This window comes from Gossypium hirsutum, chromosome A13 (genome assembly GCF_007990345.1).
Source record: "Gossypium hirsutum isolate 1008001.06 chromosome A13, Gossypium_hirsutum_v2.1, whole genome shotgun sequence".
Taxonomy (NCBI): domain Eukaryota; kingdom Viridiplantae; phylum Streptophyta; class Magnoliopsida; order Malvales; family Malvaceae; genus Gossypium; species Gossypium hirsutum.
The window spans coordinates 82,542,279-82,555,908 of NC_053436.1; the positions used below are offsets into that span (position 1 = coordinate 82,542,279).

Sequence of the window (13,630 nt, forward strand, 5' to 3'; positions counted from 1 at the left end):
GTTTATTAGGCCGTATCAAATTTTGAAGCATGTGGGATCGGTTGCTTATCAGTTGGAGTTACCTTCAGAGTTGGACCATATCCAGAATGTGTTTCCTGTCTCGATGTTGAGGCAGTATCGGTTTGATCCATCTCATGTTGTTTTTTTTAGGAGATCAAGATTAGACCGAATTTGAATTTTGAGGAGGAGCCGATTCAGATTTTGGATCGTGATGTTAAGGATTTCAGAAGGAAGTCTATTATGTTAATAAGGTTCTGTGGCAGTATCATGGCACTGAAGAAGCCATGTGGGAACTTGAGGACTCGATGCGTCAACAGTATCCTCATCTATTCTGATCAAGTAAATTTCGAGGTCAAAATTTCTTTGTAGGGGTAGAGTTGTAATGCCCTGAATGACTTATTTCTATTTCTGTAAATATCTAACACAAAAAATGTGTATATGTTTCAGTGGCTAAGTGTTCTGGGTGTGTGTGTGAGGTCTTGGGTTCAAGTCTCAAAGTTACAAACTTTGTTATTTTTTATCCAAGCCTTACGCTTGTTGGGTGGGCTTATATAAAATTGTCCATTAATCTATATCAAAATGAGCCTACTAGTTCGAGTGGTAAGGAAGTTAGTGTGCTGAAGGTCTTGTGTTCGAATCCTTGTGTGATCGAGGGTGTAAATTTTTGGTCTAGTCAACTATCAGTAGTTTGATAGAGTTGGGAGTCTGAGGTAGTTAGTGGGTGAGATTTAGTGGGATTGTGTAGTTAGTGGGATGTTTTTCCTAATAATTGTTACTATTTTATTTTTATTATTTTTTCGCTTCTCTCTCTTCATCCTCCTCTATGACGTTTCTACGTTCTTTTCCCTATCGAAATTTTTTTCCTTTTCCAATCGCGGTTATTGCTCATTCCATCATACGATTTTGAAGGGGTTCTTCAAGAAAATCGAGACTCCTCAGTGGTGTACTGAAATTTCGAGGTTGATTTGGAAAGGGTGTTGTTCGCTTTGGGAACATTTTCGTATCAAAATCGTAGCAGGTGTGCACCCAAAACACAGAAAATCAAGTTTTGGCGAAAACCAAAAAAACCTCACTATTGACGCCACACGGGCGTGTGTCTGGCCGTGTGTGAAACACAGCCGTGTGATTGATAAGGGCATGGCCGTGCACAAGACACGATTGTGTGATGGTGTGAGTGTGGCCGTGTGGGTCACACGGGCTAGGCCAAATTGGGCGTGTAGGCGACATGGGCATATGGGCCCACACGGGCATGCCACATGGGCGTGTGGGTTTTGGGCCAACCCTTGTGGGCCATACGGGCAATACCAATTAGGGCGCCATCATACTATATTCTTTCAAAACATTATTCATTTCATCTCATAACTCTCATATCATCTCAAGTATTTTATCTGTTGAATCATTGAAATTCCGATGGATACTCAGGAGTACACTCAAGGTGTACAATTAATAACCCGCCAATTTATATTCAGGAGTACCCATTAGGGTACTTAATCAGAGAGCACACTCTCGAGCCATATATCATATATCAGGATTACCAGTTCAGGCTAAATCCTTTCTGTAACATGTGCTCAGAAGAGCTCAATTAGGTTTACCAGTCCAGGCTAAATCCTAATTATAACATATACTCGAGAGGGATTATAACAGGATTACTCGTCTGAGCTAAATCCTATCTATAATGAGGTCAATAGGATTACTCGTTCGAGATAAATCTCATCAACAACAAATGCATGACCTCATTCAATAAGGCAAATCACATTTATCCATCGAAATCCAATATTCAAATAGAACTTAACCCTTTTAAACCATTTCAAACATGTATTTAGTTCTTTACATTCAAATTAATTCACATAAATATAAAACACATTCCATACAAACACAACATTCAATTTAACATATTTACAAGCTCGATTAAGTTACACGAACTTTCTTCGACACTTGTTTGCGTATATAATTCTACTAATTCGAAACTTTTTATTTTTCTCAATCTAGCCTCCAATTTATGTTATTTTTTATCTATATAAATGAATTTAATCATCAATTTATCACATTTTATATTTATTTGGACTCAATTTACATCTAAGGTAAAATTACCATTTTGCCCCTAAACTTTCCATAAATTTCAATTTCATCCCTAGGCTCGGAAAATGAAATTTATGCAATTTAATCCTTTGTCTAAGCCTAACCAAAATTTCAATATAAAATTTATAGCATATACATTTTATAAAATTCATAATTTTTGTTCAATTTTCACAACTTTACAAATTGTCCCTAAATCATGTTTTCATCAAAAAGTCACTTTGTAAAAGTTGTTTATCTATAAAAAAATTTCCATTTTCTACCATAAATTTCTAATTTTCAGAATATTCATCCAAAACATAACTTCTATACTTTGATAACTTTTCAAATTAATCCCCCAAACAGATAGATTAAACTATCCCGATTTCAAAAATATCAAAATTACTAAAAACGAGACAAAAAAAACTTACCCAATTAAGCCAAGAAAGATTGTTTTCTCTTTCCTAGCATTTCCATGGAATATTTGGGGAAGAAGATGACATATAATAAGATATTAATTTCTTTTTAATTATTTATCATCTTTTAATTATTTCTATTTCCAATTTGGTCATTGCACTTTTTCTAAATTTCCATGGATGAATCATCAAAAATATCTATTAACTTTTGATTAATGGTCTAATTAGCATATAAGGACCTAAATTTTTTAATTTCATACCTATTTAATCCTTCTAAATACTAGAATTCAACTTTTGCATTTTATGCGATTTGGTCCTTCCCGTAATTAAACACATAATCAGTAAAATTTTTTTATCAGGATTCTCACATGACATCTCTATCATAATACAAACCATGCAATAAAATTAAAATAAATTTTATTTTTGGCTCGGATTTGTGGTCACGAAACCAGTGTTCCGATTTCACTAAAAATAGGCTGTTACAACTCTCCCCGTTAAGGATTTTCAACCTCAAAAGTCTTACTAGTAAAAAGGTTCGAGCACTGCTTTCTCATGGTATCCTCCGGTTCCCAAGTTGCTTCTTGAATACCATGTCTCTACCAGAGAACTTTTACTAATGCCACATTTTTATTTCTTAACTTTTTTGTTTCCTGAGCTAAGATTTTGATCTATTCTTCACTGTATGTTATATCAGACTGGATCTCTTCCTCTATTGGAGAAATAACATGTGAAGGATCTAATCAATATCGTCGTATCATAGACACATGAACAACATTATGAATCCGATCAAGCTTTGGTGGTAAAGCTAACCGATATGTAACTGGTCCAATTCTTTCTGTAATTTCATATGGTCCAATAAATTGAGGACTCAATTTTCCTTTATGGCCAAATCGAATAACTTTCTTCCAAGGTGACACTTTCAAGAATACCTTGTCACCGACCTGAAATTCTATTTCTTTTCGTTTAAGATTAGTATAGGACTTTTGGCGATCAGAAGCTGCTTTGAAACTGTCCTAAATTATTTTCACCTTTTCTTCGGTTTCAAGGACTAAATCAACTCCGTGTAACTTTTTCTCACCGAGTTCTATCCAATACAATGGAGTTCTATGTTTGAAACCATACAAAGCTTCATATAGTGCCATTTTGATACTGGACTAATAATTGTTATTATAAGCAAATTCAACCAAACACAGATATTTTTCTCAGTTACATTCAAATTCAAGTACACGAATTCGAAGCATATCTTCCAAGATCTGTATTACACGTTCAGATTGACCATCTGTTTGAGGATGAAATGCAGTGCTAAAATGTAACTGTGTACCCAGGGTTCTTGTAATTTGCTCTAGAATCGGGATGTAAATCGAGGATCTATATCAGAAATAATAGAGACAGTTACTCCATGCAATCTAACAATCTTAGAGACATATAATTCAGCCAATCTATCCAAAGAAAAATCCATACGTACCAAAATAAAGTGTGCAGACTTTGTTAAACGATCAACAATTACCCAAATGACATCTTTCTTCTTTGGAGACAGGGGTAACCCCGATACAAAATCCATTGTAATTCTTTCCCATTTCCATTCCGGTATCATAACTGGCTGTAATAATCCCAAAGGCAACTGATGTTCAACTTTTACTTGCTGACATATCAAACATTTAGATGCAAATTCAAAAATATCCCGTTTCATTCCCGGCCACCAATATATCTTTTTCAAATCATTGTACATTTTATTACTACCAGGATGAATAGACATGTTACCATTATGAGCTTCATTCAAAATCTTTTGTACTAGTTCTAAATTCTTCGGTACAGATATTCTACATTTGAATAATAGACAACCATCAGTCCCAATCTAAAATTCTGAATCAGAAATCAATTCACATTGTATCCGTTTCACTTGTAATTTACTATCATCTTTCTGAGCTTCAGAAATCTGCTGCAAAAAACATCAGTCTAGCTTTTAACTCAGCTATAATTGAACCATCATCAAATAGAATCAGCTGAGTATTCATTGCTCACAAAGCAAACAGTGATTTTCTACTAAGAGCATCAACAACTACTTTGGCTTTTCCTGGATGGTAGTCAATAGCCAGATCATAATCTTTCAATAATTTAAGTCACATGCGCTGTCTCAATTCAAATCTTTCTCTGACATCAAATATTTCAAACTTTTATGATCATTGAATAGGTGACATTTTTCACCAAATAAGTAATGTCACCATATTTTCAGTGCAAACACAATTGCCGCTAATTCAAGATCATTTATCGGGTAATTTCTTTCATGTGGTTTTAGCTATCTTGAAGCATAGGCTATTACTTTACCTTCTTGTGTCAAAACATAGCCTAAACCATTTAACGATGCATCACTGTAAATTATAAATTCCTTACCCGATTCAGGTGAACTAACACAGGTGCTTCTTTCAAAAAGGCTTTCAATCTATCAAAGCTCTGTTGACACTTATCGGAACGCTCGAACTACACATCTTTTTGCAACAATCGAGTCATCAGAGAAGCTATCATTGAAAAACCTTTTACAAACCTCCGATAATATCCAGCAAGTCCAAGAAAACTTTGGACTTCAGATACATTCTTCGGTGGCTTCCAATTGACAATAGTTGAAATTTTACTTGGATCTACTCGAATACCTTCTACAGATACAATATGTCCATGAAAACCAAATTTTTGTAGCCAAAATTTACATTTACAGAATTTGGCAGAGTTTGCAACACAATTCTTAAATGATCAGCATGTTTATTTTCATCTCGAGAGTAAACAAAAATATCATCAATAAATACCACCACAAACCTGTCTAAATAAGGTCTAAAAATTCTATTCATCAGATTCATAAATATTGCAGGTGCATTTTTCAAATCGAATGGCATCACAAGAAACTCATAGTGTCCATACCTAGTTCTAAAAGCTGTTTTTAGCACATTTAAGTCTTTCACCCGTTGCTGATAGTAACCAGAACGAAGATCAATATTTGAAAATACAGTGGCCCCCTTCAATTGATAAAACAAATCATCAATGCAAGGCAATGGATACTGGTTCTTTATTGTAACTTTGTTAAGTTGTCTGTAATTAAGGCACAACCTCAACTATCCATCTTTCTTCTTTACAAATAGAACCGGTGCACCCTATGGTGAAAAACTAGGTCGAGCAAAGCCTCTATCAATCAACTCTTGCAACTGTGCTTTCAACTCCTTTAATTTGGCAGGAACCATTTTGTAAGGTGCTGTGGATATAGGTGTTGTTTTTAGGACAAGATCTATAGAGAATTCCACTTCTCTAACCGGTGGTAGATAGGTAGTTCCTCCGAAAATACATCGGGAAATTCACATACAACCAGTACTGACTGAATTTTGGACTCAAATACTTTAATGTCCAACACATAAGCAAAATAAGCTTTATAATGCTTTCTGACATATTTCTATGCTGATATTGCTGAAATCACATTAGATAACCTATCTAATTTATTAGATTCAACATGGAGTAACTCACCATTCTAACATTTCAATACAATAAATTTTTGTTTACAATTCACCACTGCATTATGCTGGGCAAACCAGTCCATTCCCAAAATCACATCAAATTCATCAAATGGCAATAACATCAAGTTAGTTGAAAAACAATAACCCTTTACCGTCAATTGACAGTTTTTACATACTAGCCCAAGGGGTTCGAAACTTTAACCAAAAATTCAGTGAATTCAATAGGTAAATTTTTAATAAACACTAAATTTGTGCATATATATGAATGTGTGGAACCAGGATCAATCAAAGCAGTAATATCAGTATCAAGTAGAGAACATGTACTAGTAATAACGTCTGGTACAGAGGCATCTTCTCTGGTACGAATAGCATATGTCCTTGCCAGTGCTCGTGCCTTAGATTTAACTATTGTATCCCTTGTAGTACCTCAGCTACCACTGACATTTCTGGAGTGACGGGGTGACTTGCATCTTGAAACAAGATTACTCAGCTTTGGAGTTTGCTCAATTTCTTTTTCAACCCTTTCTGGACAATCTTTGAGAAAATGGTCAAGGGAACCACATCCATAACAAACCCCATTTCTCAAACGACATTTTCCAAAATGAACCTTATTACAGTGTTTACATTTCGGTTTGGGATTACCAACACTACCAACACTGGTTCTAGATGGAGATGAAGACCTTGGGTTAGAGCGTTGAGAGCCTCGTTCTTTTTCAAAATATCCCGTAGAGGTGGTAACACGATTATAATACTTCTTTAATTTCTTAGAAGCAGATGATTGTGGCTTACTCATAATTCTTTTACCAGAAAGTTGAGCTTCTCTATTAGCTTGTTTCTTTTCTTTACTCAATTCTTCAGCTTTATGAGCTCGATTAGCCAGTACCGCAAATTCCCTTAATTCAATAATACCAATCAACAACTTAATTTCTTAATTTAAACCCTCTTCAAAATGTTTGCACATATCAGCCTCAGTTGGAACCCACTCTCTGGCATACTTGCTCAACCGAACAAATTCTCGTTCATACTCAGATACAGTCATGTTTCCTTATTTGAGCTGTAAAAATTCTTTCTTTTTCTGATCCATAAATCTCTGGCTAACATACTTCTTTCTAAATTCAGTCTGGAAAAAATCCCATGTAATGTTTTCTCTTGGTACAATAGAAGTTGTGGTATTCCACCAATGATAAGTTGTGTCTTTTAGTAAGGATACTGCATATTTAAGATATTCAGCGGGTGTACACGACAATTCATCTAAAACCTAAATAGTATTTTCCAACCAAAACTCAGCCCGTTCTAGATCAACATCTACAGTAGCTCTAAATTCTTCTACTCCATATTTATGGATTTTATCTACCGGAGGCTTACCAGTTCTAGCGGGTTTAGCACCTTGTGGTAACTCAAGAACCGGTTGAGGAGCAAGTGGGGGAAGTTGTTGTACAACAGGATTTGTTTTTATATGTTAAGTGAACCACTTGTTCATCATTTGAAAGAAGGCTTGTTTTGCCTCCTCTCTTCGACCCTCAAATACATGCCTTTCACTACTAGTTGAAGCTCTTTGAACTGAAGCTGAACCATTGCTCTCAGCTTCCTCAGATTCAGCTCTAGCTTAGTTAGATGACATTACTATATGAAAAACATATTTAAAATGGTTAGGAGTATCACACTATCATAGATTATATAATGGCATGGATAGCTAAACTCATACTTGCTACGCTCTATCCGAGAATTGACTAAACTATAGCTTTGATACCAATAAATGTAACACCTTTAACCCGTATCTGTCGCCGAAATAGGGTTACGTAGCATTACCAAAACTTTAAGAACATTTACAAATAATTTATGTTAATTACTATTCATTTATTGAAATTATTCATAATGTCCCTTAAATGGACCCTCGAGGCCCAAATCGAGTATTAAAATCGAGTCGGGATATAATCGAAAACTCCAAGAATTTTTCGTAAAATTTCTAAAATTTTCTTACATGCAAGGCTCACATGCCCATGTGGTCTAAAGACATGTCCGTGTGACCCTAAGACACGCCCGTGCTGTAGGCCGTGTGATCAATTTAATTTTCAAAAATTAGGTGTAGGGTTCACACGACCAAAACACACGCCCGTGTAGCACACATGGCTAAGACACACGGCCTTGTCTCTGCCTGTGTACTCAATTCTGAGCATTCTATTTCTCTAATTTAAGATGTAGGGGACACATGACCTAACCACACACCCATGTACCAAGCTTTGTGTCACACAAGGTCTAGACACATGCCCGTGTGTCTACCCATGTGGACAAAATAAAGTCATTTCTAGATTCATTTCTCACCCAAAATTTTAACAATATCCTGCACCAAAACTTACATCCAAATACCAACCAATCCAAGAATTATATTAAGACCAATTTAAGCATCTAACATCATAGTATATCATTATATGCATACCTCAATCAGACCATAATATATATACTCATGATAATACCATAAGATTACTTTAATAGATATCCTAAAACATAATCATTACTAGCTATTCTAAATAGCTAGATTACAACAACATTTATATGCCAACATTTGGCCAAGTTATCTCTAAATGCCATTATACCAAAATGAGGTTACTATTTATACCAAAACAGGCTAGTGGATAGTGTGATGATGCTCCAACCGATCATCAACCTTTATGAGCTACCGAGAACTATAAAACAGAGAAAAAAAAACCTAGTAAGCACTATATGCTTAATAAGTTCGTATAACAGGAATTAAACTTACCAATCTCATTTATTAAATCTATGCATACAATAACATGTTTTCCATTCAACTTGGCAAAATTGCCTAAACACATGCATTCAATCAAACATGTTAGTCACATAATTCTGAAATACATTAAGTAAACATAGATGAGCTCGTCATACTATATTCTTTCAAAACATTATTCATTTCATTTCATAACTCCCATATCATGTCAAGTATTTTATCCATTAAATCATTGAAATTTCAATGGATACTTAGGTAGTACACTCAAGGTGTACAATTCAACAACCCATCAATTTATATTCATGAGTACCCATTAGGATACTTAATCAGAGAGCACACTCTTGAGCCACATCATATATCAGGATTACCAGTCCAGGCTAAATCCTAATTATAACATATACTCGAGAAGGATTATAACAGGATTACCCATTCGGGCTAAATCCTATCTGTAATGAGGTCAATAGGATTACTCGTTCGTGCTAAATCTCGTCAGCAACAAATGCAGGACCTCATTCAATAAGGGAAATCACATTTATCCATCGAAATCCAATATTCAAATGGAACTTAACCCTTTTAAACCATTTCAAACATGTATTCATTTATTTATTATAACATTAAAATTAATTCACATAAATATAAAACACATTCCATAAAAACACAACATTCAATTTAACATATTTACAAGCTCGATTAAGTTACACGAACATACCTCGACACTTATTGGCTTATATAATCTACTAATCCGAAACTTTTTTCTTTTTCTCGATCTAGCCTCAAATTTGTGTTATCCGGATATATATAAATGAATTTAATCATCAATTTATCACATTTCATATTTATTTGGACTCAATCTACATCCTAGGCAAAATTACCATTTTTCCCCTAAACTTTCCATAAATTCCAATTTCGTCCCTAGGCTCGGAAAATGAAATTTATGGAATTTACTCCTTTTTCCAAGCCTAACAAAAATTTCAATATAAAATTTATAGCACATATATTCTATAAAATTCAGAATTTTTCTTCAATTTTCACAACTTTACAAATTAGTCCCTAAATCATGTTTTAATCAAAAATCACTTTGTAAAAATTGTTTATCTATCAACAACCTTTCATTTTCTACCATAAATTTCTAATTTTCAGCATATTCATCCATGACATAACTTCTATACTATGATAAAATTTCAAATTAATCCCCCAAATAGATAGATTAAACTATCTCGATTTCAAAAATATCAAAATTACTAAAAACGGAACAAGAAAACTTACCCAATTAAGACAAGAAAGATTGTTTTCTCTTTCTAGGGTTTCCATGGAATATTTGGGGAAGAAGATGACATAAAATAAGATGTTAATTTCTTTTTAATTATTTATCATCTTTTAATTATTTTTATTTTCAATTTAGTCCTTGCCCTTTTTCCAAATTTCCATGGATGAATTATCAAAAATATCTATTACTTTTGATTAATGGGCTAATTATCATATAAGGACCTCAAGTTTTAAATTCCATAGTTATTTAATCCTTCTAGCTACTAGAATTTAACTTTTGCATTTTATGCGATTTGGTCATTCCCGTAATTAAACACATAATCGGTAAATTTTCTTATCAGAATTCTCACATGACATCTCAATCATAATACGAACTATGCAATAAAATTAAAATAAATTTTATTTTCGGCTCAGATTTGTGGTCCCGAAACCACTATTTCGATTTCAGTGAAAATGGGCTGTTACAGATCTATTCAAGAAACCATATGCAATAGTCTCCCGCTTGCCCTAAGGAAGTAGACGAGTCATATTTCACTTTCTTATTCTCTCCACGTGTTTCTTAAAACTCCTAACTAATGAAGTCTTGGTATACGGGTTCGCAAGATTGCCCCCTAATACGACTTTGACTACATCCACTATTTTATCTGTCATGATACTTTTGATCACTGTGTTTTGTCCTCATGTGATTTCTTTGGGGCTTAGCTATTTTCACATTGTTATAGTGTCATATATTTTCCATACCATATATTTGACCCTTCATGGTGAAGTTAGTAGTGTAACCCTGCTTGAAACTGATTCATACTATAGACTTGCCACCTAGGATAAAGACACAACCCATTGTCAATTTCATTGAATCTCGACACGTTTGAAAGCTAAAATGAATATATTCGATTGGAGGAAGATCTCCTTTAGAATACACAAGCCTATAATCCCTCATTCTTCGTAAATTCTTGAGTGTATGCTTAACTACTTACTCGTGTCTTGGACCTGGATTCATTTGATATCGACTCACCAACCCCACTGCGAAATAGATATCTAGATGTGTGCACAATATAGCATACATGAGACTTCCTATTGCAGAAATATAAGAAACCTTTCTCATGTTTCCTCTTTCTTTCACTGTCTTAGAATAATCTTACAAAGAAAGATGAAGTCTCAATACAGAGGGTTGAGTTCCCTTTTTAGAATCGGTCATTGCATAATGTTTCAATATCTTGTCTATGTATGAATCTTGTGATCATTCTATCACTTTTTTTTATCCCTTAGGATTTAGATACCTAAAACAAAATTAGTTTCTCCCAAGTCCTTCATGCTAAACTATTGAGTTAACCACAGTTTAACTGATGACAATGTCCCTACATCATTTCCAAAGAGTAGAATGTCATCGATATATAGAATGAGAAAGACCACCATTCCATCCCCGATACCGTTATAAATATAAGGTTCACCTACATTTTTCTCAAACCTAAAAGTTTTGATCGCTTGATCAAATCTTTGATTCCATGAGTAGGATGCTTACTTAAGTTCATATTTGGATCTAAGCAGTTTGGAAACATTACGCTCATTTCCTTTAGCTATATATCCATTGGGTTGTATCATATAGATGTTATATTTAAGATAGCTATTCAAGAATGTTGTCTTGACATCCGCTTGCCAGATCTTTAAATCGAGAGACAGCGCAATGGATAATAGTATGCAGACTGACTTGAGCATGGCAATTGGAGAGAAGGTTTCTTCATAATTGACACCTTTTTTCTGAGTATAATCTTTTACTACAATTTTGACCTTGTAAGTTTCCACATTTTCATTCACATATCTTTTCTTCTTGTAGATCCACTTACACCTTATAAGTTTTATCCCTTCCAGTAAATCTACAAATTCCCATATTGAGTTGGAATTCATAGAATTCATCTAAGCTTTCATAATTATTTCCTATAGCTTGGAATCAACACTCTTCATCTCTTCATCATAAGTGAGTAGGTCATCATGTTCCTGTTTGGCAAATTCAATTTTTAAAACACTTCTGCCAGATTGAATAAACTCAAGCCTTCAAGAGACCTTCCCATTGTGATGGACCACCCTATTTTGCTGATCATTTGTAGGTCTACTATTAGGAGTTTTTGTGGAATTGTTTTTATAGAGCTTTGTTTATTTCGCAAAAGTTCATTGAGTACTTCTTTACTTTAAGGTCTGAACTAATTCATGTATGAGTTGACAGTATCACTATTTGCGTTTTAGGTTTTAAACAAACCATCCTTTGTTCCTTTTAGATATCCTACAAACATGCACAATTCTATCTATGAATCCAACTTCCTCACATCTTTATCAAATACGTGGGCTAGGCATCATCAAATCCTTAAATGATTTAGATTCGGCTTCTTGTCATGCCAAAAATTGTATGGAGTTTTAGATGTTACCTTAGTTGGTACATCATTGAAAATAGAACAAGTTGATTGTAATGCATAACCCTAAAAAGAGATTGACAACTTTGAATAACTTAACATCAAACGAACCATGTCTAACAAAGTTTAATTTCTGCTCTCTGTCATGCCATTCAATTCTTGAGTGTCTAACACAATTCATTAGATAGAATCTCATTCTCTATGAGATACTCTAAGAACTCATTTGATAAATATTCCCCACATCAATCAGACCAAAGTGCTTTTATGGATAAACCTTATTGTTTCTCCACTTTCGCATGAAACTCTTTGAATTTATCAAAGGTTTCACTCTTGTGATGAATTAGGTACACATACCCATATCTAGAATAATCATCACTAAAGGTTACATAATACTCGTTATTACCTCTTGCACTGATGTTCATGGGGCCACATACATCAGCGTGCACAAGTTCTAAGAATTTCAAGGCCCTCATTCCTTTTGCATTAAAAGATCACTTAGTCATCTTACCTTCCAAGCAAGATTCACATTGTGTAAGATAAAAATCCTTAAGTTAACTTAAGGTATCATGTTTCACAAGTCTAGTGATTCTTTCTTGGTTAATATGACCAAGTCTCAAATGCCAAAGGTACGCCTCATTAGAGTGAGAAATTTTAAGTCTTTTATTCGAAATTTTAGTTTTAAGCAGTATGAACATCTTTGGTTTGATAAAATAGATATTATTTGACATTCATTCATTTCCAAATTGAGTTTCTTTTTAAACTTGGTACATAGAAAATGTCTTTTAAAATAATCTTCCTAAAATTATCGAAATAAAGATGTACATCTCTCATTGCTTCAGTTGCCACACTTGTCCCATTCCTAAACTACAATGAGTAGACTCTTATCTGTAAGATCTTTCATTTCCCCAAACCCTTGTAGAGAAACACACACATTATTAGTAGCTTTAAAATCAATTACCAAATGGTCAATTAAATCTTCCACTAAGCAAGCTTCTATAAAAAAGAGTTTTATACCTCTGTATTTAGTAGCCAAGTAATCTTTCCACTCTTTACCGTTTGCTTTGAAATGCCCTTTCTTGCTGTAGAAGAAACACTTAGACTTAAATAAGTCTTTAGGCTTCCTAGTCCTCAGCCTTTCCACTTTAGGTGGCCCAGAAAACTTAGCCTTGTTTATTTTACCGTGGTTTCCCTTCCTTTTAGAGGAAGATATTGGATTTGGTGACTTAAGTGTCATATATTCATTTGTAAACTTGT

At 34.1% G+C, this 13,630-nt stretch overlaps 1 protein-coding gene across 1 annotated transcript; it reads right to left on the reverse strand.

The window, feature by feature from the left end:
• Positions 1–6,392: 6,392 nt before the first annotated feature.
• LOC121212318 (uncharacterized) lies at positions 6,393–7,004 on the reverse strand. Its single transcript, XM_041084782.1, has 2 exons — positions 6,961–7,004; positions 6,393–6,858 (listed from the first exon to the last, which is right to left on the reverse strand). The coding sequence occupies exons 1-2, from the start codon at positions 7,002–7,004 to the stop codon at positions 6,393–6,395; spliced, it is 510 nt and encodes a 169-aa protein (XP_040940716.1).
• Between the last annotated feature and the right edge of the window lie 6,626 nt (positions 7,005–13,630).

What these genes read in the sequence shown, in the direction of transcription:
- LOC121212318 (XM_041084782.1), bottom strand. Translation starts at nt 7,004, where the DNA reads ATGACTGTATCTGAGTATGAACGAGAATTTGTTCGGTTGAGCAA. An exon ending in GAATTTGTTCGGTTGAGCAA is followed by an intron (nt 6,859 to 6,960) that starts GTATGCCAGAGA and finishes TATTGAATTAAG; the next exon opens with GGAATTTGCGGTACTGGCTA.